Consider the following 27,318-nt stretch of genomic DNA (forward strand, 5'->3'; position numbering starts at 1 on the left):
GACAGGGTTTCTCTGTGTAGCCTGGGTTGTCCTGGAACTCACTCTGTAGACCAGGCTGGCCTTAATCTCCGAGCTCCACCTGCTTCTGCCTCCCTAGTGCTGCGATTAAAGGCGCAGGCCACCACCTAATTGTAGGGGATTTTTAAAGGCAAACCCACATCCTTGTGCCTCTCCTGGCAGCTGCAGGGGGAGCTTTTGTGCAAGCAAGCAATTTAACAGAAGCTAAGATAAATTAGCCGCAGCATCTTGATCTCAGGTTCCTAGAATAGAGCTGTGTGATTTTCCACAGGATCAAGGAAATAAAATTCTAGTTAAACCTGAAATTGCCTCAGCAAGAATACAAGATGAGCCAAGTGGTTGTGACATGCACCTTTAATCCCAGCACTCCGGAGGGGGAGTCAGGCAGATCTCTGCAAGTTCAAGGCCAGCCTGATCTACAGAGCGAGTTCCAGGAGAGCCAAGGCTACACAGAGAAACCCTGTCTGAAAAAACAAAAAGAAACAAGATGAAGGAACCACTGAACCGTGTGTCCTGTCACACTCAACAGTGTGTCCTGTCACACTGAACCGTGTGTCCTGTCACACTGAACCGTGTGTCCTGTCACACTGAACCGTGTGTCCAGTCACACTGAACCGTCTGTCCTGTCACACTGAACCGTCCGTCCTGTCACACTGAACCGTCTGTCCTGTCACACTGAACCGTCCGTCCTGTCACACTGAACCGTCCGTCCTGTCACACTGAACCGTCTGTCCTGTCACACTTTATTGATTTTCTTCTGCTTTGTGAGTCCCAGAGAAGGAACTCAGTTTGTCAGGTGTCTTAGTTAAGGTTTTTATTGCTGTGAAGAATTTATCTGGATTTATTTTATTATATATTACACATCTCAATCACAGTCTGTCATAAAGGCAAGGCAGGGCAGAAACTCAGTGAAGGAATTGATGCACAAGCCATGCTTACCAACTTGCTCCTCAAGGCTTGCTCAACCTGCTTTCTTACAGTACCCAAAACTACCTGCCCAGAGGTGATATCCCCCACAGTGAGCTGCACCTCCCCTCATTAATTCCAATCAAGAAAATGTAGTATCTGTTTGCCTATGAGAAACTCTTACGGAGCCATTTTTTTCTCAATTGAGAGTCCCTCTTCCCAAATGTCAAGTGGGTACAAAACTGACCAGCACATCTGGTTTAACTGCAAGCACCTTCACCCACTAGCCATCCTACCAGCCCACACTCAGCTTTCATTTGGATACTAGGGTCTGACTCAGGCACTCATATTACTGGAGTTAAGAGTCAGTGGCTAGACTCCAGCTGCCTCAACAAGCCAGACATAGACCATGGTGAAAAGCAGAAAAAGGAGATTTATTAAAGATGGCCACATTTATGAAGAGGGGCAGAGAGATCTGGTGACTCCCCAATCTATCTTCTAATACATAGGGATTTTTTATATGTATACACACACACATGTATATAATTTATTTATTTTTAATTTATAGCATTGGCATTTTGCCTGCATGTACGTCTGTGTGAGGATGTCAGATCTTGGAGTTACAGACAGTTGCAAGCTGCCATGTGGGTTCTGGGACTTGAACCTGGGTCCTCTAAAAGAGCAGTCAGTACTCTTAACCGATGAGCCATCTTTCCAACCCCTAATACAGAGTTCTTAATTGCAGTAAGAAAATTGACTCCCAAATCTACACTATCTGGATAAAGAAAGGAGCCACCCGTCGGGCAGCTGTATTTAAAATACGAAGTCCCTTTGCGGCTCCCAGCAGTTTTCTGCCCCAGGAGGGCCCATGCCAGGAAAACACACTGCCGTGCATATTTCCACTGACCTCAGTCTTCTACCAGTGACCTCATCCTAAGACAGTGGAATCGAAAATACGACATCATGGCCTCAGTTCCCAAAGTCACGCTCTCCTGGAAGATCCCTGATATAATAAATCTACTGAGGGAGACGAATTTGTCTTCTGACTGCCATCAGGCCTTCAGCCTTCTCCTCACCCAGCAGGAGAGTCTGGGGAAATTCTAATTTCTTGGTCCATGTGTCAACAGTCTGACAGCCCAAGGGAGGGACTTGAACTAGCTAATTGTGCTCATGCAGGCACCCCCCACCACAAGCCATCTCCCCAGCCCCAGAGGCAGAGAGAATAGCCCACACTATGACAGCAGGAGGAGCTAGGCCAGGCTGCTAGGCCTTAGCAGGTCAGAGCCAGGGGTGTGGGGGGCACTGTCCAGTTGATCATTAAGTTCTAAGGCCTGTCCTGTGGGATCTTGCTGGTGCCTAATAATTATTTCCATTTGGGGGGCAGTTTTGCTTCTCGTCTGAGAGTTGCCTGCAGGTATCACTGCTTCAGGAACCTGAGAGAAATTAGGGAGAAGAAACAGAAACAGGAGAAAGATGGTTGTTTCAGGTTCCCAGACCCAGAACCTAAAAGCCGGAGGAGATGGTGTGAAGATTGGAAATGGTTTGTTATACAGTAGCTAATAGGAACAAAGGCTTTAAGCGTCATTTCCACAGCCAGGAAATCTCTCTGACTGTCTGCTGTGCTCCAGGCACCAAGCTGGGATCTAAGCACATGCTAAGAAGCAAGCATCAGAGTCTCAGAGCGGCGCTGTAGTGGGAAGGACCTGTGTCACCACAGTGTGCCATGGCAGCAGAAGGAGGGGCTGGTGTAGACTGGACCTGGCTGGGATTTGTGCAGAGGAGGCCGTGTGTTTAAAGGAAGATGAAGGAGCGTAAAGGGCTGGGTGGGACTCAGTCGGAGTACATTGCAAAGGACTGACCCTGTCTTGATGGTGAAATCTTCCTAAAAGCAGAGACTGAGGCACGTAATCTCTAACCTTGAGTGTCCCTCACCCCCACCCGTGTGTGTGTGTGTGTGTGTGTGTGTGTGTGTGTGTGTTTGAGTCTATGCAGCATAGGTGTGCCTTGAACTCACAATCCTCCAGCCTCAGCTTTCTGAGTGCTGGGATTGTAGTTATGAGCCACCACACCCATCTTGATGATCACTAGGCTTTCTGTCAGTGGGAAAAGCTCTCCTTGTTGGGGGTTAAGATCATGATGAGGAAAACCACAGAGACAGCTGACCCGAGCTAGTGGGAGCTCACGGACTCCAGACTGACATCTGGGGAACCTGCATGGGACTGAACTAAGCTCTCTGAATGTGGGTTACGGTTATATGGTTTGATATGTTTGGAAGAGGGCTGTCAGTGGGGCCAGGACTTATCTCCATGCATGAACTGGCTTTTTGGAGCCCATTACCTCTGGTGGGATACCTTGTCCAGCCTGATTTAGGGCGGAGGGGCTTGATCCTGCCTCAAGTTGGTATCCAAGACTTTGGTGACTCCCTCAGGGAGGCCTTATCCTATCTGAGGAGTAGATGGGATAGGAGTGGGACGGGGAGGGGAGGGGGAGAAGAGAAGGGAGGGGAACTGGGGTTGGGATGTAAAATGGAAAAAAAGTGTAAATTAAATAAAAAAATTACCTTAAGATCTCAAAAAAAAATATTTAGGTTCCTTGTTTTCACCAAGCTAAGAATGCCATTGCATAGCCTCTGAGGCCTACAGATGTGGTTTTCCCACTTTATTCTAAACTGCCCAGATGTACACACTGATGTTTTTGAAAGTGTTTTGGTTTATGACTTTCTTTGCCATAAATCAGCAAGGAAGCGGCCCAAAGCTTTTTATCAGCTATTTTCATTGGGGACCATGACACATTCCAGAAAGCACTGACCTGGTCCAGTTTCTCATTTCACAGTTGGGGTCTGAGACATGGGGTGAGAAGATGGTCTCCAACAACTTGCCGGCTCTGGGAGAAAGCCTGAGGAGGAAGTCTCCCCAGGACCCAGGAAGGCATAGGGCTTGGATAAACCCTGCAAAGGACAACTTACAGGTAGTTCCATCCAGTACCCAGGGCCCCCTGCTGCCTCCAGGTGTTGAGGTTTTAGCTGGGCAGGAAGGCCGGTGCTATAGGATAGTCTGGAGCCCTACCTCTCGGCTAGTATCCAGACAGTTAAGATCTGTGGTCAGATTAGAAAACAGACAAGGATTACAATTCATAAAGGCTTAGACTGACTGCCAAATTGGACCGCTTCTCCGCAGAAGCTTGTGGGGGCAGAGCCCAAGTGACTGACAGAAAGAAGCCGGTGGTTATTGGCTCTCAGCGTGGGCTGTAAAAGGTGGGGCTTGGTCCCCCCCCATTGTTCTTATGCATGGTAATGGTAACCTTGAGAAGACAGAAACTAGGAAACAGCCTCCTAGCGGTAAACTGAATGGAAAAGGAAAGAAAAGAAGAAGGGAATAGAACCAGGAGAAGAGTTTGGAAAAGAAATAGAGAGACAGAGACAGAAATAGAGATGATGGAGAGGGAAAGAGAAATTAGGAGTAGAAGAGAAGCCAGCAAACAGACTCGGAGGGTAATGGCACCCACCCTCAGTTTTGTGGACCCAAACTCTATCCCCAAGACCCATGCGAGTGAAGGAGAGAACCCATGCCTACAAGTTATCCTCTAACTTCCACCCACCCATCCACGCAAGACAAGTAGATGCAATAAATTGTTTAAAGACTAGAAGGCCAAGCATGGTGGTGAACAGCTTTTAAGCCCAGCACTTGGGAGACAGAGGCAGGCAGGCCCATCTATGTGAGTTCAAGGCCAGCCTGAACTCAGCCAGTTCTAGCTTAGCCAGGATTACACAGTCTGAAGGAAAAAAAAAAAAGAATAGAAAAAGGGAAGAGGGGATCCTGGTCGGGGTAGGGGAGGAGAAAAGGAGAGAAATTTAACAATAAAATTAATGGATGAAAGAACCCAGAAGCCATTACAGAAATGATTTATAAGTCCATTAAAATGTGTATGTTGGTTGAGCGGTGGTGGCACATGCCTTTAATCCCAGCACTTGGGAGGCACAGGTAGGCAGATCTCTGTGAGCTAGAGGCCAGCCTGGTCTACAGAGAGAGTTCCATGACAGCCAGGGCTACACAGAGAAACCCTGCCTTGAAAAACCACCAAAAAAAAAAAGTGTATGTTATATAAGGCTTCCAAAGTAACACAAAGTTAGACTACAAATCAGGAAAGGTTTCTTCAAGTTTCAAGTGACATTTATCCAGCATATAAATCAACAAGGAAATACAAAGAACAAACAGAAATAAAAATGACCAATGGATTTGAATAGCCAATTCGTCCCCGCAAAGGACAGATACAGTTTAAGAAAGACGAGAAACTCAATCTCTTAACTGACCTTCCTAGCATCTAATTCTTCACCTATGAGAATGACAGCGATTTCAAAGGTTGTTATGGTAACTCTATTGTAGACGAGGCTGTAAATAAGCACACCCTTGTGTGCCTGGGGAGGACAGACGCGTAAGCTTTGGGAAGCTTTTAAGCAGCATTTATTTCAAGGTTAGTGTTGTTATTCTTTTGATTCTGTGAGTCCACAGCTTTTTGGAATTTAACCACCAAAATATAAGCTAAAAAGATGTAAGGCATCGTTGTACGTAAAAGCAGATAGGGCTGGAGAGACTGCTCCGTGGGTAAGAGCACTTGCTGCTCTTCTGGAGAACTTGAGATTGGTTCCCAGCATCCGTGTCTAGTGGTTCACAACTGCCAGGAACTCCTGCAATGACTGAGAGCTTCCAGCCGCTGCACCTGCCCAGCCTTGATGGTTTTCTCTAGTTTTCCAGCAGGGCTTCAGTGTGATGGGGATGCTAACTGGGACTTCTGGTCGACCTGGCTGAGTCTCCTCAGAGCTAGGCTATGGACTGAAGCACCTCGCCTCTCTCTCCTTTCTCAGCACCGCACCTGCAGCCCCCTACCTTTCTACTCCTCTGCCCCTCCCTTATTCCTTGGAGACATATTCCTTAGGGAAAAAAAACCAAATGAACAAACATTTGATGTTTTAGAGAACTCAAAACAACACAGTAGGAACAATGAGAAAAACAGTGCTGAAGGACAGGTCATAAAAAAATAAATAATAAGAATGTAGAGACCCTGGCATAAGAGATGCTGGCCTTTGCCCTATGAACTTCAATAAGTGTCTGAATTACTTGGGGACCGTGTCGACATGCAGATTCTGGTTTAGTAGAGCTGGCATGGGTCCAAGATATTGCACTGCTTGCTAGCAGGCTCCCAGCTGGTGTCTGTGCTCTGCCCCATGGACCACATGCTGAGCAGCAAGGCATTCCCTCCCTCCATTGGAAGGCTGAATAGGGGTGGGAGGGGGGAACAGCATCAGGTGGCTCAGAGACTCTGGCTTCCTGCTGGGTGCTGAAGAGGAGTACAGTCGGAGAGTAGGAGACAGAGAGTGAGTCTAGGGGTGTTTGTTAGCACCTGGAGGAATCTCCTGCGGAGCTGCAGTGGACTGTGGACCCTCTCTTTGACCCCACCACTCTATCAAGTGGCTCACAGCATTCATTGTTTTGCAGAATTTTGTAACTGCCTTACCCCTCCTCCTTCAGGCCTGGGGTGGTAATTGCTCTGAGGGTTACCAGCTCTGGCATCCTGCACCATTTTAAAATGTGATCAATGCTGTTAAAAACATTTTTTTTATTCATTTATTTGTTCACTCACTCACACAGTCTGTTTACATGTGTGACATTGTGGCCAGTAGAGGGAGCCAAAAACTCTGAAACCGGAGTTGTAGGTGATTGTGAATGCCTACCACTTGCCCCAAAAGGTGCTGGGAACCAAATCAGCATCCTTTGTAAGAGCAATAAATGCTCTTAATTGCTGAGCTGTCTCTCCGGCTACTTGTCCGGTCTTTAGTAAATGTTCCTCAGTATGTCAGCCAAGTGTGCCATCTGTCCTCTGCGAGGACAACCAGGGTTACACAAAGAAACCCTGTCTTAGGAAAACAAAAACAAAAAGAATGAAATGATGTTACATTTCCTAATCTTTGGTGTCACAGGAACCATTGGAAAGGTTGTCTCTGATCTATATTCACCTACATGGAACAGTGTCTAAGACATTTGCCAAATGGAAAAACAAAATAAAAACCAGGTAAAAATTCAGAACAGCCTGCGCTGAGAGAAACCATTTATTAACAAAAATAAATATGGGATTGGTGCAGCTCAGTGAGAGAATGCTTGCCTAGCATGCACAAGGCCCTGAAGCCAATGCCCAATGCTACAAAAGAAAAAAATACAAACCTATGTATTTAAGACAGTAAATGCTACCCTTGTTAGGTTTGGATTGACTATGATGACAGTCTTGCTCAAAATAAACCTCTCCAGAAAGGCGGGGGGGGGGGGGGGGTGTGTGTGGCAGGGTTTGCTTCTGATGGCCCTTTGTGCAGCCTTGCTTGCAAGCAGTTTGGCTTCAGGTACTGGCAGAATAGCTCCAGCTTGACAACTGACAACCTTCTTAGGGGGATGCCTTTTTTGCTTCAGTAAGCACCCCAGACAAGCCAATTAGCATGGCTGAACAGTGTCCTAACCTCTGACCCCCAGGGATGGAGTTGATCAAAGAAGACTCCCTGAGAAAGAGCCTGGAAGGCATAGAGTGCAGTGAACATTTGTTAGTCAATATGCCAAAGCCTTTGAAACATTTACCATGCTGGGTGGTCCCTACCTGGTGGACCACTGACTCCTCCCTCCATAGATGCTGAAAACTCATGACTTGCCTTCTCAGCTTCCTTGTTTTGTCAAGCATAACATGTCACCATGTCGGGCTGTCAACTTGAAGCCAGTGACACCAAGAGAGACCTGACCAGACTCCATCCCAGGAGAAAACAGCCGTAGCATGATTGGGACATCCTTGTTTGAGGTCTCTGAAACTTGGACCCTTCTAGGGTCCGTGAACTAGAAGAAAATCTTGTCCTAAATTCTCTTGCTGCTTCAGTGACCCCGGGGTGGTTTCTGCTGCCTGAAAGCAAGATTCTTGGCCAATATCTACACATATGTATGTATTCTTGGTTTTAATCGGGAATGTCCCCCATAGCCTTGTGTGTTTTGAATATTGGTGTCTCAGAACACGTCAATATTTAAGGATGATGTGGACCTTTAGATGAATGCTGAGCGTAGGAAGTAGGTTACTAGGAGTCCATTCTATTTATCTATCTATCTATTTATCTATTCATTCATTCATACATTCATTCATTCATTCATACATTCATTCATTCATTCGCTTGTTTTATGCTGGCTACAGACTTTCTATGTAGCTAAAGATGACCTTGAATTTATGACCCTCCTTCCTCTGCCACTCCAGGACTGAGATTATAGGCATGTACCACCACAACCAGCTATAGACTGAATTCTTCTGGATTCTTTTTATTTTCCTTGTGCAAGAGTGTGTGTGCATGTGTGTGGTATGTACTATGTGCTGGGATTATAGGCTTATACTTAATATGTGTGTGTGGTTTGTGGCAGCCAGAGATTAATGTTGAATGTCTTCCTCCATGGCTTTCTATTTTGTTTAAGTTCTATTTATTATTATTATTAACATTATTATTATTTTGTTGTTGTTTTTGAGACAGGGTCTCAGTACATAGCCTTGACTGGCCCGGATCTTGCTATGCATACCATGGTAGCCTCAAACTCATAGAGCTCTGTAGTGGCATTTCATTTGTATTTTAATAAATAAAGCTTGCCTGAGGATCAGAAAAGTAAAACTGCCACATTGGCCAGCCTTACAGACCAGGCAGCAGTGAGGCACAACTTTAATCCCAGTAGCCACACTAATTTGTCATAGAAACCAGGAGGTAGAGGTACACACCCTTAAACCCAGAATGAGGGAGGATTATAAAACAAGAAGAGACAGTTCTCAGGCTCAGTCTCATTCTGAGATTCCTGGAGGTAGGATCGCCATTTCAGACTGAGGTCGAGGTAAGAGCCAGTGGCTGGCTGTTTTGCTCTTTTGACTTTCAGGTTGAACCCCAATTTCTGTCTCTGAAGTTTTATTAGTCATGCTACATTGATCTGCATGTCTCTGCCTCCCCAGTACTGTGATTAAAGACATGCACCACGGTACCTGACGTATTTATTATGTGTGTGTGTACATGCGCAAGCCACAACACAAATGTGGAGGCCAGAGGACACTTTTAGTAGCTGATTCTCTCCTACTATGTAGGTTCTAGAGACCGAATTCAGGTCACCCACGAGGCTTGGCGGCAGGTATGGTTAGTTACTGAGCTATCTCAGCAGCCCTTACACTTGTTCCTGAGACAGAGTCTCGCTGAAGCAGGAGCTCACCAGCAAGCCCCTAGGTTTATATCTCCACCGTCCAGTCCTGGGATTAAAGGAGGGCGCTACCTTCTGGGATTACAGCTGTGCTTTTTATGTCGGTGCTGGGAACCCAAATCCAGATCCTTCTATTGGAGCCTCGAGCACTTTACACGCGGAGCTATCTGCCCAGACTCACAGGGGCAAGTTTTTTGAAGGTGGCCGGCTAACCCCTGACTCCACCCATCCTGTTTCTTGAACCACTGTGATTGGACAGCATCAGTACACACTCCTGCCTTGACAGCTGGAGCCACTCAACCACACCTTCCTTACTGTGAGGAGCTGTGACGCTCTGGAATCAGACCCCACATACCTCTTTCTTCCTGTTAGTCTTCTCAGGTCTGATGATTACAGTAACATAAAACAATAAACATAAAATCTTTTTGAAACAATAGAATGAGTGTGCATACTAGCAACTGTGGGGAATAGCCCTGAGAAATCGAGGAAGTCGGCAAAGGGCATTTTACCTCCGACTGCTCACTTTTATGTACTGTTGGAGCTGGTTATTGTTCACTTATTACTATTACTTGGTTATTTTTAAAGTTTTGTGTTTGTTGTTGTGCGTACTCATTTGTGTACTTACCTGTGCCCATGGAGAGCAGAGGTCATCTTCAATTATCTACCTTGATCTCTCTTTTCCACCATATTTATTGAGACAGCGTCTCTCATTAAACTCTGAACTGGCTGATTAGCCTAGATTGGCGGGCTGATGAGTGTCAGGGATCTGCCTGTCTCACCAACTCTATTCCCAAGTGCGCGGTTGCTCACACACATGTGCCACCACTCCCAGCTTTGGAATGGGTGCTGGGGATCCTCGGGTCCTCGTGCTTACAAGGCAGGCACTTTATCAACAGAGTGGTTTTGCAGCTCACTTTGTTCGCTTTTGGAGACAAGATAAGTAACTCAGGCTGGCCTGGAACTCATCGTCTTCTTTCCTCTGTCACCCACATTTTGGGATGGCAGGAAGGTACACCGAGCTCAGCCTTATCTTTTATATTGCTTTCATAATGAAACAACAATTAGTGAAAACGTAGAAAAGACGAGAAAGAAAACAAGACAGAGGTGTGATTATTCAGATCTTCAGGGAAATAAATGGCTTCCTTAGAAATTCTGAAGGTGGTTGTCTCTCACCCTACCCTATTGCCATAACTGGGGTTGAAGGTAGACGAGTCAGGATGCTTGTCTGTACAGGAGTGGCTAGCTCTAGCCTTTGACTCCCTTGCCCAAACACTTCTTAAGGCTCCTCGCTCACAGAACAAACGCCACAGTCTGCAGCCGGGCACTGAAAACCTTCAAGCTATTTTCTCATCCTCATCCTTTACCTAAAGGGCCCCTTCTTCCAGCTCTGATGCCCTGCCCCCACTCTCTCCACCCTGCACCTGTGACTCATGCCCTCCCAGACCTAACGGATTTGCTGTTACCGTCATACATTGGTGGGACTTGGTGTGTAACAGTCCTGTCTGACTGTTCTGTATGTCTGGCTTCTTGCTGGGCTTTGACACCACTGCTAACCATCTATAGTTCCTTCCCATGGAAGTGTTCATGAAGTAATGAGCAGTCTGAACTGCCTGTGGGCAGGCCTGCTTCTTAGAACCTTCTTCCAGCGCTCTGCTTCACTGGCTCATTCCCTAAATGTCACCATGGCTTACTTTCTTCCTTCAGGTTTCTGCAAGTGCTATATTTTCAGTGACTCCCTTGCTGGCTCAATTATCAAACAATTCCCCCCTTTCTAGCCTGGGTTGCTTGGATTCATGTTCAGTTTACTGTGCCAACAGCCCTCACTTCCATCCAGCACTCAAGTTATTTCCACATCCTATCTTTAGAGCCGGAATGGGCGGGTCAGCTCCTGGAAGGCAGAGATGCTATCTTGCCTTTCAAGTGTTTTCAGTATGTGGAGCTGTGCCTGGCACTAGCAGGCATCCAAAAAATAGTTGTTGAGCATGGAAAGAGCTCTGAACTTGATGTCAGAAGACCCGAGTCCTACCTACAGCCGCGTCTGCAGATCTGTGCAGACTACAGCAATATTAACTCCTCCCTGGGTCACTCTTCTGTAGATTGAAATAATCATCTGGACCCCCAGAGTAGCTTTCAGGACTGCCCTGTAGATCAGTCAGTGGATTCTGCCTTTTGTGTACATACCAGAAGGCTTGTTAAACAAGAGTTTCTGGCCCCCACACTGAGTTTCTGACTCAGTGGGTCTGGGGTGTGGCTGGAAAAAAATCTCCATCTGTAACATGTAAGTTACTGCTGCAGTGTGAGCCACACGTCAAAAACAAGGGACAGCGGCTGATAGGCTGGCACAGATGGAGAACCCAGCACAGCAGGGATTCTGGGGCAACCGATGGGGCAGAAGTGATTCTGTCTCCAACTGTTCACGAAGTGCTAGTGAAGTGGAGGGCGGTCTGCGGTAGGAGGAGCTGCGGTTTGCCGGCCGAGACCCGATTACGAGGCCCGCTAGGCCCAGAGGTCGGATTGGCACTGGGCACCAAGGCTGAGAAGTCACCACACAGTCACAGGCCCACACTCCAAGGCCGGAGGCGGGCCCTGCGCGCGCGTACCCGGCAGGCGCGGCCCCGGCGGCGCGCGCGCACCCAGGGGGTGGGCCTGAGGGAGGCGGCGGGCGCGCGCGGACGCGGGTGGGAGCGGGCAGCGGCGCGGAGCGGGTGGCCGGCGATGGGCGAGGGCGCCCTGGCCCCGGGCCTGCAACTGCTGCTCCGCGCCTGCGAACAGGGCGACACCGACACCGCGCGACGCCTGCTGGAGCCCGGCGCGGAGCCGGCCGTGGGACCCGAAGTGGGAGCCGAGCAGGCAGGGCCCGAGGCGGCCCGGGCGGCCGAGGCCGGAGCGCCGGTGCCGGTGGACTGCTCGGATGAGGCGGGCAACTCGGCGCTGCAGCTGGCGGCGGCCGGTGGCCACGAGCCACTCGTGCGGTTCCTGCTGCGCCGCGGAGCCTCGGTCAACAGCCGCAACCACTACGGCTGGAGCGCGCTCATGCAGGCGGCCAGGTGAGCGGGGACCGGGAGGGAGAGAGTCCGGGACTCGTGGAGTGCAAATGGCAGACTTAGAGCATTGCTTTTTGGGTCGTCTGTTGTTGGAAATAGAAGCGCTCTTTCAGAAACACAAAATTAGGATGTTAGAAACTTTGGCTTTTGAACAGTCTGGAGGCTGCCGAGTGCATCTTCCAGGCGTTCATTCATTCCGTTTATGCATCAAGGGTCTCCTAAGAACCTGTCTGCTCTTTTGGAAGATAGATAACCGGGATCCAGTTAAGTCCCCACCTGGGGGTAGGAGTGGGGTGGTAGATAAAAGTAGTAATTTTGATCTGGAAGGTCTGGCCGTAGTAGCTGACCCCTTTGGGAGAACGGGGGCAATTTTTAGTAGAAATGATGTGCGTGTCCATGTCGAGACCTGAGGGTGTGTAAAAATGACTCGAAAATGTATGTGTGGGAGGGGCACAGTGCGAACACATCATGATGGCAAGTAGTCAGACACCTGGGAGGATGCTGGGACCCGGAAGGAGCTGGAAGTAACGGGAGAGGAGCCCACCATTGGAGAGAAGGAAGCAGGCAGGCGCCAGATATTGGGGCTGAGAAGGATGTCGGGAGCGACTGGATCGGAGTTTTGTTTTGGATAGGCTCACTCACCACATGTGAGAATGGGCGGAGAGATATGCTAGAGTCAGGAAGGCCGGTTAGAAAGGCAGCAGCCCAGAGAGGAGACAGTAGTGGCCTGGACCAGACTGAAGTTGATACTTGTGACTGAGACCCTGCGAAGGGGTCGGGAGTGAGGGAGACAGCAAAATCCATCTCTAGATTTCTGGCTGTGGGTAACAAATGTACTGAGCTGGAGAGTACAAGAGAAGAGACAATATTTTTGTCTCTTTAGATTTATTTATTTCTATTTTATGTGGACGAGTGTTTGTGTGCCTGTATGCGTGTGTACCACATGGGTACCTGGTACCTGAGGGAAGCCAGGCAGCCCAGTGGATCCCCAGGAACTGTGGGTACAGACAGTTATGATGTGCTAGCAGCCAGCCCTGTGGTCTCTTTGAGGACAGCAGGTTCTCTTAACCATTGAGCTATCTCTAGTCCCAGAGGGGTAGTCGTAAGAGTGCACTTGGCTTTCAGGTACAAAGGAGGTGGCACCAGAGGGAAAGACCAGGGCAGTGGAAGCGACCTTAGAATCTTTCTTCTACCTCCCTTTCCCCTTCGTGGCAGCTTCCACTCTTCCTCCAGGCGAGCCTTCCTCTGCCTAGTACCCACCCACCCCTATTGACTTGAGATAGCCCCGGAATCCACACCCTTCTCTCCATCCCCTCATCCTTGTCCGCAGACACCTCTGCAGAGGTCTCCCGCCATATTCCTTTCCTCCAAGCATATCCTTGTCGTTGCCTCCTTGAAGAGCTTCCAGATCTTTCTGGAATGAGTGCTTGCTTGTGCCTGTCTGCAGTGGCTTCCCAGTCTCAGATTGACACTTTGTCCAGACTTTTTTTTTTTGTTTTGGTTTGGTTTGGTTTGGTTTTTCGAGACAGGGTTTCTCTGTAGCTTTGGAGCCTGTCCTGGAACTAGCTCTTGTAGACCAGGCTGGCCTCGAACTCCCAGAGATCCGCCTGCCTCTGCGTCCTGAGTGCTGGGATTAAAGGAGTGTGCCACCACCGCCCGGCTGTCCACACTCTTCTGTATATCCATTCTGGTCTCTTAAGCTCAGGCCAAGATTTCAGCCACTCCTTCTCTGTATCACCTTGTACTTTAAAAAATATTTTAGGGGGCTGGAGAGATGGCTCAGAGGTTAAGAGCATTGGCTGCTCTTCCAGAGGTCCTGAGTTCAATTCCCAACAACCACATGGTGGCTCACAACCATCTCTAATGGGGTCTGGTGCCCTCTTCTGACCTGCAGGCATACACACAGACAGAATATTGTATACATAATAAATAAATAAATAAATAAATAAATAAATAAATTTTTAAAAAATATTTTATTTAACTTTGTTTTATGTGCTTTGGTGTACAGGTGTCAGATCCTCTGGAGCTGGAGTTACAGACATTCGTGAGCTGTCATGCGGGTGCTGGGAATTGAATCTGGGTCCTCCGGTAGAGCAGTCAGCGCTCTTAATCGCTGAGCCATCTCTCCAGCCCCCACTCTGTACTTTTAAAATGCTAACACTGAGCCTTTACTCTGTGCCAAGAGTATATTCTCCACCTTTTTGATGGCAAAATGAGCCTCCAGCATACAGCTAGTCTGTGCATGTGTGGGCAGGGAGTCCCTCTGCAGAACCCTTAGCGTGAGGCTTTCCTCTTCTGCCCTTGGCAAAGCCCCTTCGCTCTCTAGCTTAGGTCCTTCCAGGAAGCCTTCCATGCTTCGCCACACCAGGAAAGCCTGTCCACATGCAGCTGGCTCCCTCCCTGTGTGTACCCCACCCTGCTATACCAGAGGCTCACTGGGATGTCCTTCCAGATGGGGATCCTAGGGTGACCTTTCTAAAGGCTGTGACTGAAGGTCTGAAGTCTCACGAGAGGGGTGGAGGGCGGGAAGAGACACGAGAAAGAGGCTCGGAATGACTTTGTACAGTTTAGAGCCCTGGTCATACACCTTATTTCTGAGCTCCACCCAACACAGAGGCCTTCCAGGTCCCAGGGAACTCGCTGGGAGCATTGCTTGGAATGGGTGCAGCCTGGTTTGCCCCAGTGCCACCAACCCCTAGTCACCTGTTTTGCAGGTTACCGAGTTCTGCAGGATGGTCCACATCACCCGATTAATTTCAGTTCCTTAATATGGGCACAAAAGAGATTCTGTTACTCCAGAGGGGACAAGTGGAGGGTAGAGATGGCAGTGTGGGGGGTGCTGCCTCTAGATAGGTCAACGGTGTCTCTGCAGGAGTGGTTTTTAAGGAGAAAAGGGGAAAGTCAGTGCCAGGGTGAGTTGGGACATCCTGATTGGATCTGTTAGAGTAGCCAAAGTATGATTTTTTTGATTGCTAGGCTTTGGTGTTTTGATAGCTGGGCCTTGCTGTTTTGGTCAGGCATATTCATATTCCAACTGAAGGAATAGACCTTGGTGACTAGCTTCAGGAATGTAATCTAGCGATTTAGCAACGAAGAGGAAAGGGGCAATGTAAGAGCTGCGTGTGGACCTGATGGAGCCCCTCAGGTGGTATTGTAAAGCCAGCTGGGATTTGTGGTCCAAACAGTCCAGCTTTGACACTTCCAAATGGAAAAGCTTTGGGCTGCTTTCCATGCCTCAGTTTGCCACAGGCGCTGTTTTTTAATTATTATTCTGTGTGTGTGTGTGTGTGTGTGTGTGTGTGTGTGTGTGTTCACCTGCTGTGTACAGGCCCGGTACTCTCAGAAGCCAGAGGAGGGCATGAGGTCCTTAGAACTGGAGTTATAGGCAGTTGTCAGGAGGCGTGTGGGTGCTGGGAATTGAAGCCAGGTTCTCCAGAAGAGCAGCCAGTGCTCGTAACCACTGAGCCATCTCTCTGGCTCTGAGAGGTGCTGTTTTTAGAGCATTAGTGTGATACACTCCTAACTGTTGAACAAGACCAAGGTAGTGGGTTCCCCCGTAAGAACAAGATTAGAATTCGCACTTGCCTGTTCCCCAGGGCCTGGGCGTTTTTTAGGTGCTGTCCCTCACAAGTGACCCCACTGTCCTGGAGTTGAGATGCACTGAGATGCTGCCAGGTCCATGCGGATGTTCCGTATAAGGGACTGAGGTAGGGAGACTCCCTGGAGGGTCTATTAGTTGGTCCCTCTGGTCAGGGGAGCCTGTGCTTGGACACTCTCCACCCCGGGACTGTGTTCCAGTCACTGTCTACCTAAGTGGACATCTTGTGTGTTCCAGCATCCGTCAATGAGGCGAGCCATAGAGGCCTTGGGGTAGGACTTGGAGACGTCGATTTCTCATGGTTTTAGTACAAGCAGTAGCTTCCTATTTGCAAAATAATGGATTATTCCCCCTTTCCCCCTCCCCAGTCATGGGGCTTGAATTTAGGGGCTTACACCTGTCAGGCAAGCATGCTACCACTGAGTTACAACCTCAGCCCTCTCCTAAAGCAAAGTCTCACTGATTGATTCAGGTTGTCCTTGAACTTTCCCCGTAGTCCAAGCAGGTCTGCTCTACCTGCCTCAGCCAGGCCTGTGTCGTCTGTCCAGCTATTGGTGACCTTTCTTGAGCACCTAAAAGTGTTCAGAACTGTACTCACTGCTTTAAATGAATTTGCTCCTCCAGTCCGCCCAGAACCTTAGGAAGTATGTATCATCGGTGTACCTCTTCTGCAGATAGGGAATTGAGCCACAGGGAAGGTAGGGAACTTGCCTATAGCCACACAGCTAGTTGAGTGACTGCAAGATTCACACTTGGACTGCTGGCCCCGTGGGGAGCTGTGAATCCCGCAGTTGACAACTCCCTTTGGGTACTTTTCTCGTCACACCTCGGTCTGTTTATTTTCCATCCGCTTCTGTCTTTACCCAACTCCTCTGGGTGGCCGCCAGGTGCTCTGAGTGGCAAGATCACGTGCCAGCTCTTAAAGCACAGGTGTTAATTGCTGAAATTAATTGACAGTCTCGGCACCTGCTCAGAAACCCCCAGCAGCCTCATCTCCAGTAATTACCTATTAGAAACTGAACATCCGCAAAATTATCTCAGGCTCCGTTGGATCATTTTGTATTTTCAGCCTAATTGAATGCTCTCTAGGGCTACCTGAGAGTTCAGAAAACATCCCCAAATTCAGTATTTCTGCTCGAATTCAGTCCTTTGCTTCCTCTGTAGGAACTGGGCAGGCTGGAAGAGCTGTGATTGGAAACTCTTGGGGCTGGTTTGGGTCCTGTCACTTTCAAATTGAGATTAATTACTCTCTGCTCTAATCTTAAACCTCCTTATCTGTGAAATGGGAGGCTGTGCTCACCTCTTGGTTTTCAAATGAGATAAGAATCTGAAAGTATCCTGTACCCTGCAGTTGGGGATTACCCTAGGGTTTATTTTGTGTTCTCAAGATCTATGGGAGCTTTGAACTCTAGCGGAGGCCAACACAGCAGCCCCTGGTTGCTTTCTGTCTCTCAGACCTCCCCTCCCCTTTCTTCCCCTCCCCTCCCCTGTTACCCTTTCTATGCATTCATTTGTTCTCTAATATGGGCCATCTGTGTTATGGGCTGGTGAAGTTACCTAGTCCTGTCCTTAGCCACAGTCAGGTAGCAGAGACATAATTTTTGAAGAAGGGCTCAGGCATAGGCAGAGGGAAGCTCCACACTGTGGGTCCTTGGGAGGGAGACCAGGAAACCGCTCATTCGGAGCTGGTGAGTTGGGGTGGGGGTGAGCAGGACAGAGGCCAAGCACTTTGCTTGGCAGGACCAAATGGCAGAAGAGTGGAGTCAGACTCCACCACAAGTACAAGGAAAGAGAGAGGGTAGGAGGGGGTGGCGAGGGGCCGGAAGGTATTAGCCATGTAGGCTGCCCTCCTGACTCTGGGCACTTGGGAGGGACCTTGAGGTTTAGGTTGTGGGCTGCTCGGAGGATGGACAGGAGGGAGCAGGACAGGTGAGGCCTCAGCACGTGGGTGTAACTCCCCAGACTCACCTCTCTGCCTCAGAGAAGAGGCCCCCATCCTCCGTCCTGCCCCAGGCTGGGTTGCCAGGCCACCAAGTTCTCAATGGTGTGCTGTAGGAGGCAGCCTGTTGTGTCAAGGTTCACCGCCCAGAAGGTATTTTATATTTCGTTGGAGCCTGAGACCAGACTTCAGCCCTGGCCTTGCCTCCTTCAGGGGGAGGAAACCTCTAGATTTAGTTGAAGCACAAAGTCCACTTCCAGAAAAGAGGACTGAGCAACCAGTTCAAAACCTGCCTCTGAGCCTGCGCCCTGCACTGTGGTCGTCTAACACACCCTTCTCTGGTTTGTCATTCCTTCCTGTTAGTCAGGAACCTTCTCTAGCTTGGACACTCTCCACTCAGAGCCCTCAGAAATGACATCTGTCCTCCCTCTGGACTCAGGGAGTTGGTGGGAGCCTGTCTGTCTTCTCTGGGCCCCAATGTACAGTTGGAACTTTTTTGATCTGGCCACTCAAGTTCACAGCCACCTACAGTGAACATTCCTGCCAGCAGGTGGCAGTAGACCTCCACAGAGGTACCAGAGTCCTTCTTCCCAGCATAGCTGTCAGGACTGGCATGTGGTGGGGCTGGGAAGGGCAGAAATGAATCACAGGGGCTTTGCCCATGAGGGAATCAGAGCGCTGGCAGAGACAGCTTAGCAGGCCATGTAGCAGGGTGCAGAGAACTCAGATGTGGGGGGCAGAGTGGTGCAGGGAAGAAGTCAAGGCAGGTGGGTTGCGACTCAGGGTGTGTGTATGTGGGAGTCTGTGAGTAGGTCGTAGATCTACCTCAGGTGTGTTTCCTCATATAAAGTCTGCCTCGTGTTTTGTTCTTTAGATTTATTTCTTTTTGTGATGATTTTGGTCTGTGCCCTAGCCTCAGGACTGGGTTTTTTTTGTTTGTTTGTTTGTTTTTGTTTTCTTTCAGTTTTGGGCATCAGGAGTCTTACTATGTAGGCAGGCTGCTTCAGACTCATGGAGATCCTCCTGCCTCTGCCTCTTGAGTGCTAGGATTAAAGGTGTGTATTACCGTGCTGCCCGGGGCTGGACGTTTTATCCCGGAGTGGTCCTTAACCAGGCAGGTGACTGTAGCAGGTTGTAGAATGGAAAAAGCATAACAGTTATCATCGCTAACACTGAGTGCCTGCTTCCTTTGGCTAAGCACGGCTCCAGGAGCTCCCTCTATCTGCTCAGCAAGCCACAAGCAGTCTTCCATGGAGGTATGGTTATGGCCCCATTGTACAGATCAGGAAATGAAGGCATAAATAAACAAACTCTTCTCAGTGTCACAGAGAGGAGGGACAGAGTCCAGCCTAGCCAAGGCTTCTGTTATCAGATGAGGATGGTTGCACAGGGCCTGGTACCTCATACCAGGCCGCAGCTGTTCCGTCTGAGCAGCCCCTGTACCTGGAGTAGTTAGCAGTGGCGAGGTCACTTGTCACGTGGTCTGTTTAGTACTCTCATTCCCATCTTTCTGGCAGGTGTGGGCATGCGAGTGTGGCACATCTCCTCTTGGATCACGGGGCTGATGTCAATGCTCAGAATCGGCTGGGTGCCAGCGTGCTCACCGTGGCTTCTCGGGGCGGCCACCTGGGCGTGGTGAAGCTGCTGCTGGAGGCCGGTGCCATTGTGGATCATCACAGCCCGTCCAGCGAGTCACCAGCCACGGGAGGCAGTAAGGACGAGTCGCTGGGCATCACGGCCCTGATGGCTGCCGTTCAGCACGGGCACGAGGCCGTGGTACGCCTCCTGATGGAGTGGGGTGCAGACCCCAACCACACAGCCCGGACTGTGGGCTGGAGCCCCCTGATGCTGGCGGCCCTCCTCGGGAAACTCAGCGTGGCACAGCAGCTGGTTGAGAAGGGAGCCAACCCCGACCACCTTAGTGTGCTGGAGAAGACGGCCTTTGAGGTTGCCCTTGACCGCAAGCACAGGGATCTGGCTGACTACCTGGACCCACTGACCACTGTCAGGCCGAAAACAGGTCAGGCTAAAGCCTCGGCCCCATGGCTCCTCATGGCCTGCCCATTAGAATGCTAACCGGTCTCTCTGACCCTACAAATTTGCAGTTATAATTAGACTTCTCCTCGGTTAATTCTGAAATCTCTTTTTGCCCAGATGAGGAGAAAAGTCGGCCTGACATCTTCCACGCGCTGAAGATGGGTAAGTTCCTCAGAAAGGAGCTTTGGATTGCAGGGCCCTGACCTCTGCACCTAATCCATGGGCACAGGAATCTGGGAAAGAGATGCAGTTTGGGGTTTTTAATTTATGTATATCTTTTGTGAGATTATAATTCTCTCTTCCCAGTGAGTGATTATAATTCACTCTTCCCAGGTGAGCCGTGGGGGCCTGTATTTATTAGCGTGTTCTACCCACAGATTCTAGAACATTCTCCCATGTCCCCGCTATCCTACAGCTAGAGTGGAGCTGTACCCTGGCTTCTCTCTCTACTGGCCTCAGTTTTGTTACGACAGAAGGGCTCTTTACCCAGAGTTTCCATGTATGTGAGAGAGAATGTGTCACACACGTGCCATGGCTTCAGGTCGAGGTCAGAGGTCAGCTTTTAGTGTTGCTCATCTTCCACCTTCCCTCCGTCTACCATGAGAGGGGGTTTGTTGATATTCTGCTTCATATGCCAGGCCAGGCGGGCTGCAAGCTGCTGGGATTTCCGTGTCCGTGCCTCCTTACGGGAGCACTGAGATTACAGATACTCACGCTACATATGTCTGCCTTTTGTCTCAGTCGGAGATTTGAACTCAGGTCCTCATTGGCAACACTTTTACCCACTGGTCCATCTCCCAAGATCCAGACATCACTTCCAGGCAGCCCTCCGGGATCTCCACTCGACATCTAGACCTTATTTTCCCTCTTCAGGCCTGCAACCCTTCCTCACCCTGCTCCCTGAGACACAGGAAGTACTCTGTTGCTCAAGTGCTGGTTTCCATCTGTCATAGACACAGAGATTTAAGTGCCTCTCTCACCCAACTTAGTGTCCCCATGATCACAGCAGAGGTAGATGGAGCAAATGTTCGTCCTGGGAGACAACTGGATGCGTGAGCTTGTGGTGCCAGGGCTAAGGGTCACCATGGGTCACCATGGGTCACCTGGACTCCTGCCGTTTGTAGGAAACTTTCAGCTGGTCAAGGAGATCGCTGATGAAGACCCTAACCACGTGAACCTGGTCAATGGGGACGGGGCGACCCCACTGATGCTGGCGGCCGTCACCGGGCAGCTGCCCCTGGTACAGCTGCTGGTGGAGAAGCACGCAGACATGGACAAGCAGGACAGTGTACATGGCTGGACGGCCCTCATGCAGGCCACCTACCACGGGTCTGTATCTCCCACGCGCTCTGCCACGCCCTCCATAGGAGGCCAAGCAAGTGCCCTGCCTGGGGGGATGAGGTTTTCTGGCCTGAGGTGCAGCCTGTAGCCCAGGGCTTTGAGGGCACTGCTGAGGCCTGCAGGAAAGGTGGAATGGGTGTGGATGCAGTTCAGCCAACCTCCTGTTGCTGCCCGGCCGTGGAATTTCCCCATGGCTGTCGAAACCCACGCAGCAGGCGCATCCTAGGCAGAAGGATACGTTTCTCAAGTTTGTGTTCAGCTGCTCAGTGGGATTGGTTCATTTGGAATTTTCACATGGCAGTTCAGAGACCTCCATTAAGTGTCCCCTCTGTGATATGAGCAGTGGTCACACCTGCCTGGGCTTTTTATGACCTTAGACACTGATAGCCATCTTGACCACCTTTAAAATAATGTGATCCCACCAGCCAGGCGGGCTATCAGCCTCCTGCAGTCTCCTCTGGGGACATCTTGTAGCTGTTCAATGTCCTGGTCCTGGCTCTCCTAAGGGGCTTTCCTCTTGCTCGGTTCCTCTGGCCACAGCACACTCCTGCATTGGCTATCTTATCTGATAAGCTTAAAACCGCTAACCCTGTGGAAGCTTCTGGAAGGAAGTCTCTGTAGGTCCTCCCTACAGAGAGGCATGCATGGTGACTGAACCCTTTAGGGCAGAGGTCCTGGTTTTTATCGTCATTAAGGAAGGGGCATTAGGACTGATACTAGGCACCTTTGCCCCAGAACTGCTAAACGATAGGACATGATGGGGCCGGGAGAACAATGGTGATTGTCCGTGCCCTGCTTACACATCTGAGGACTGTGTCCCTGGTTACCGTTGCCAGGCTTGTGAACACAGGTCTGGGAACACAGCCACACTTTTCCTGACGCTCGGTGGGTTAGCCAATTTTGTGTCACTCTTAACAAAATGCCCGAGGCAGTTAATTTATGAAGAAAAAGGTTTATTTTGGCTCATGGTCTAGAGGTTGCTGTTCAAGTTGGAAGGGTTCCAAGGCTTCCAACCTCTGGCAAAAGTATCCATGGCATGGGCAGTGTCTTAGTTAGGGTTTCTGTTGCTGTGAAGACACAACAACTCTTTTTGTTTTCAAGACAGGGTCTCTGTGTAGCCTTGTCTGTCCTGGAACTCACTCTGTAGAGTAGGCTGGCCACAAACTCACAGAGATCTGTCTGCCTCTGCCTCCTGAGTGCTGGGGATTGAAGTGAGCACCAGCACCACCTGACCTGACCACTGCGACTCTCACAAAGGAAAACATTTAATGGGGTGGCTTAGGTTCAGAGGTTCAGTCCGTTATTATGGTGGGGCATGGTGGCGGTGCAGGCAGACATGGTGCTGGAGAGGAGCTGAGAATTCTACATCTTTGATCTGCAGGCGACAGGAAGTGGTCTGAGACACTGGGCGTGGATCGAGCATATATGAGACCTCAAAGCCCACACCCCAGTGCACACTTCCTCCAACAGGCCACACCTACTCCAACAAACTGTGCCTCCTGATAGTGCCACTCCCCATGAACTATGGAGACCAATTGCATTCACACTACCCCAGGCCGGGGAGCAAGTGTCCAGACAAGTGCTCAGTGCAGAGATCAGAATCCCCTTTGGGGCACATCCATGACCAGACCTTCGCACATGAGCTGTAGGGTGATCAGGACCCACATGAGAACAGAGAGGCTAACTGCCTGCCCCTTTGCTCCCCAGAAACAAGGAAATTGTCAAGTACCTGCTCAATCAAGGGGCCGATGTTGCTCTGCGTGCCAAAAATGGGTACACGGCCTTCGACCTGGTGATGCTGCTGAATGATCCTGGTGAGTAAACCTGCAGGCAGTGCCCGTCCTCCATGCCCGTCCTCGCCTGGGGACCAAACTGTCCTCACATAACTGTATGAGCCTGTGCTGATACACTGTAGAGAAACCAGTCTCAGGTGTGAGGGCACACCGCAGCCCTTGGGACATCCTCTGCTAACAGCTTCCCGCCACCAGTGGAGTTGCGGGGGAGAGAGGACAAACAAGGGCGTGTGGCTTTGCGGGCAGTTAGAACCTAGACCCATTCCTGTGGTCACAGAAATGCTGAGTGACTTTGCAGGAAACATAAAGCTGAGTGAAGGAGGACCCCACTCTACTCCACGTGAGATGCTACAGGCCAAGGTCCTACACTAGTCGGTCCACCTCATTTGCCTCTGGGTTGTCGATGGCCCTCTACCCCTCCCCCCACTGGCCCTCTTCTAAGGCCTGGGGCTTCTGAATAGGGGCTGGGTCTCTGGCAGATCGTTATCTTGATTATCCTGGATATTCAGTCTAGAGACAGAGGTCAGAGGCCTCCTGAGCCATTGACTTTGAACCTGAGCTGGGAGCCCAACCCCAAGTCATAATAATGGAGGCTTTTTTAAAAAACTGCATTTGCTTGTGCTTGCCATGGTGTATGTGTGGTCGGGATGACTGGCAGAAGCTAGTTTTCTCTTCCCACCATGTGGGCTTTCGGGATTGTACTCAGCATGTCAGGTTGGTAACAGGTGGCATTGCCCTCTGGATCATCTCTACACCCTAGTCTCCCCCCACCCCCACCCCCCGACAAGACAGGGTCTCACTGTTCATTCTAGGCTGGCCTAAACTCAGCCTCCTGACTGGGCATGTGGGCTCGTACCATACCCATTATTAGTGTTTGGGAACTTCTTTAGGATTAAAAACTTTTTTTGTATGTATGATTGGTTTGCTTAAATGTATGTCTACGTAGCACATATATGCAGTGCCCATGAAGGGTCCCCTGGAACTAGAGCTACAGCCTGATATGAACCGCCATGTGGGTGCTGGGAACTAAACCCAGGTCCTCTGCAGGGGGAGTAAAAGCTCTTAACTGCTAAGCTGTTTTTCCAACCCCTGGGTTTTTAAATGAAAATTGTGTTCAAAATTTCACTCAAACACTTGTCTGTTATCGAAGGCTTAGAGAGTTGGTTGGTACTTTCTCTGTCTTCCTCATTTACTGTTGCATCCTACAGGGTCTGCAAAGGATGGGCAGGTAGAAGTGGCAGGGGAGTGCAGGTGGTCCCACACAGGACCTCCTCCTGGGGATCTGACCATACGTTCCTTGCTGTAGATGGATGCTTTCTCCGGGCCAGGAACTGGGAGTGCTTTCCTCACGTTCTTGTCCAAGGCAATAATAATAATAATAATAATAATAATAATAATAATAATTTTTTAAAATTCCAGTTGAGATCACAATAACTAAAAGTACATTTAATTTTTTAAAATTTGCATTTATTTTATACTGAATTTTTTCTGGTGCCAAAGGCTATGTTTCACAGTTTGCCCTGGCATGTAGTTTGCCTCCCTGTAGCCCTTCTTAAGGGACAGTGTGCTCCTTTTCAGTGAGGTCATCTCAAGGAGGCAGGGGAGTTCACCTGGGGGTTAAAATGACCTAATCTTAAGTTTGATGGTGGATCTTTTTTATTATTTAATTAGCATTTTTTATTTATTTTACATACTGACCACAGTTTCCCCTCCCCTGATTCCCATCTACCCTCCTCTCCATCCAATCCTCCTTCATTCAGAAAGAGTCAGGCCTATGGCTTTGAACAAAGCATGGGACATCAAATTGAAGTAGGACCAAGCTCTTCCCCCTGCATAAAGGCTGGACGAGGTCATCCAGCACGGGGAATAGTTTTCCAAAAGCCAGCTAAGTTCCTGGGACCGGTCCTGATCTCACTGCTAGGAGCCTTACAAAGAGACCAACCTATGCAACTGTCACACATGTGCAGAGGGCCTAAGTCAGTCCCAGGCAGGCTCCCTGACTGTTGGTCCAGAGTCCATGTGCTCCCACGAGCTCAGGTCAGGTGCCTCTCTGGGTTCCCCTGACTTAGATGCTCTGCTCACCTGGAAATGCTCAGTGACTAAAGAACCAACATCTAAACTTTAAGTTCAGTATCACCCTCTGCGATTTTCAGCATGTGCAAAGAAAAACAAATTAGCTCTGTTTTGGAGGCCACTGATGCAGCCAGCCTTACTGCTTGGCCTGGGCTTTCCCACCAGCTTTTCAATTGCACAGCTTGAATGGCACACACTGATTCTTAAAGACTTCCTCGGGATACTTGGTGGCTTTTTAGATGTGCGTACCTCTGATTGTGTGGGCAGTTTCACAGGGACCCAAGTGAACATGAAGATTTGAACCTCTTGGTTTGCATGGTTTTGTAGGTTTTCTGGGTCGACAGAATAGCAAGCCTTTTCCATAGGTTGCCCTAGGCGCCTGCAGGAAGTGATAATGTGGTGTGAAGCCCTCTTAGGTGCATCCTGTGCTCCCTAGGGATCCCCTTGAAATCCTCAAGACATCTTTATGTGCTGGGGGTCAGTGTCACCTCCTTATGAGCCACACAGAGGGACTGAGGGCAGGACAGAGACAGACTAGGAACTATGGTAGTCTGGCTGAGAGCCTGTGCTTTTCAACACCCAGTCTCCTGACTTCTGAGAAGGGCAGGGTTCCTCTGAGAACAGCACATGGACAGGTGAGGAGGTTGAGCTATGGCCTCAGGGGTTATGCTCCCCCTGGTGCTGCAGGACTGAGTTCCAAGTCTAAGTAGGGTTGATTTGGGTCCTTCCCCAGGGCCAGGAATATGTATTCACAGGTCAAACACTGTTTTTTTGTGCCCATAGACACTGAACTTGTTCGACTGCTGGCATCTGTGTGCATGCAAGTGAACAAGGACCGAGGCCGGCCCAGCCACCGGCCCCCGCTGCCCCACTCAAAGGCCAGGCAACCCTGGAGCATCCCCATGCTGCCGGATGACAAGGGAGGCCTGAAGGTTGGTCTTCCTCTTTGAAAGGGCTAGGGAAGAATTTGGCGAGCTGTGTGATATTTAAGGAAGGGTGCTGTGGTGGATTGGCAGTGCCTCCCTGGGACCTAGGAAGGGGGAAGCTGTATGGAGTAGGACCCTTGTCCCTGGGCCTGTTCTTTTGTCCCTTCAGCTCCTTCCGTCTCTTTCCTCCCACACAGTCCTGGTGGAGCCGGATGTCCAATAGGTTCCGAAAGCTGAAACTTATGCAGACCCTGCCACGTGGGCTGGCTGCCAACCAACCTTTGCCTTTCTCTGATGAACCTGAGCTGGCACTGGACTCGACCATGCGGGCGCCCCCCCAGGACAGGACTAGCCACCCTGGGCCACCGGAAGCAGCCCATGCAACCAAAGACAGTGGTGAGAAGGGCCACACCTGGGGTAGTTGTCAGCAGAGCAAGGCCCAGGTCCCACCCCCGAACTGCTGACCATAAGATAGTGTGGGGATGAGACACAGGAGCAGTGGCCTGTCTGGAAGACACTAGAAGCAGATAGACACCATGTGGGATGAAATAAAGTGGGGAGCAGTAACCAGCACTGGAGCCCTGTGTTCTGGTTCTTCACGCCCCGCTAAGAGACCAGAGGCCAGGCACTGCCTCTCTTGCCTTTGACACTTGCTGCCTGCACAGTGTGATTGGCTGTGGTGCTATGCATTGAAATACAATGAGTCTCTGCAGTGAGCTACTGAGCTACACAGCGCCAAGGGCATTCAACAGACTGCACAACCTCACCAGGTTGTCGAAGGATATTTCCACACTGGAAAAAAAATGGACTGGATAAGCTCCCTCTGGCAGTCAGATTCCATCCTGGGTTGACTCCATTGGCACCTCTGTTAGAGACAGACCATTGAGTGGGCATGTCGCTGCCTGACCCAGCATGGCAGCGGCTTCTGGAGAGGCTGAAAACATCCTCTGAAATGCCTTTAAATGCCTTCCATCTGTTAGATATTGAACACCAATTGCTATTAAATATTTAAGCCCCCAGGAGAGCTGGATTTCCAGGACGTGGGGCCCCCAGTGCCACTCTGCAGGCTGTGGTCACGGGGAGGGGCATTTCAGGAAGCTTCTGTTTGTTTTACAGGTCCTGGGAGCCCGAGAAGAGAGAAGGAAGATGTGTTACTGACTACCATGGTGAGTGGGGTACCCAGAGAGGCCTGTGGTCCCTTAGTGGGGAGAGACGGACAAGAGTAGGTGCTCCTGTGCTGGTCACTGCTGCCCCTCTATTAGCACTCGGCATGGTGGCTGCCAGTCCCTAGCTGGCTGATAGGAGGAGGGCTGTGAGTGTTTGCCCCCATGGCATCCACAGGTAGATGGATGATCAGAATGGGCACCAATGAATGAAGACTGGCTCCTATAGGGGTCAGA

At 50.0% G+C, this 27,318-nt stretch overlaps 1 protein-coding gene across 3 annotated transcripts in view; it reads left to right on the forward strand.

Moving 5' to 3' along the window:
* Window positions 1-11,822: 11,822 nt before the first annotated feature.
* Anks6 (ankyrin repeat and sterile alpha motif domain containing 6) overlaps window positions 11,823-27,318 on the forward strand; it is a 34,275-nt gene continuing 18,779 nt past the window's right edge. For all 3 annotated transcript variants that reach the window (XR_005975849.1, XR_005975850.1, XM_041667849.1), the window contains exons 1-8: window positions 11,823-12,214; window positions 19,266-19,768; window positions 19,903-19,947; window positions 20,910-21,114; window positions 22,834-22,940; window positions 25,776-25,924; window positions 26,116-26,314; window positions 27,035-27,084. Coding sequence is in view for 1 of the 3 variants with exons in the window: in XM_041667849.1 (XP_041523783.1) it covers window positions 11,883-12,214; window positions 19,266-19,768; window positions 19,903-19,947; window positions 20,910-21,114; window positions 22,834-22,940; window positions 25,776-25,924; window positions 26,116-26,314; window positions 27,035-27,084 (1,590 nt within the window). In the remaining 2 variants the exon portion in view is untranslated. The remainder of the gene's footprint in view (window positions 12,215-19,265; window positions 19,769-19,902; window positions 19,948-20,909; window positions 21,115-22,833; window positions 22,941-25,775; window positions 25,925-26,115; window positions 26,315-27,034; window positions 27,085-27,318) is intronic.

The sequence above is a fragment of the Microtus oregoni genome, unplaced genomic scaffold, assembly GCF_018167655.1.
Source record: "Microtus oregoni isolate MIOR12 unplaced genomic scaffold, Mior012 000017F_ref0000208, whole genome shotgun sequence".
Taxonomy (NCBI): domain Eukaryota; kingdom Metazoa; phylum Chordata; class Mammalia; order Rodentia; family Cricetidae; genus Microtus; species Microtus oregoni.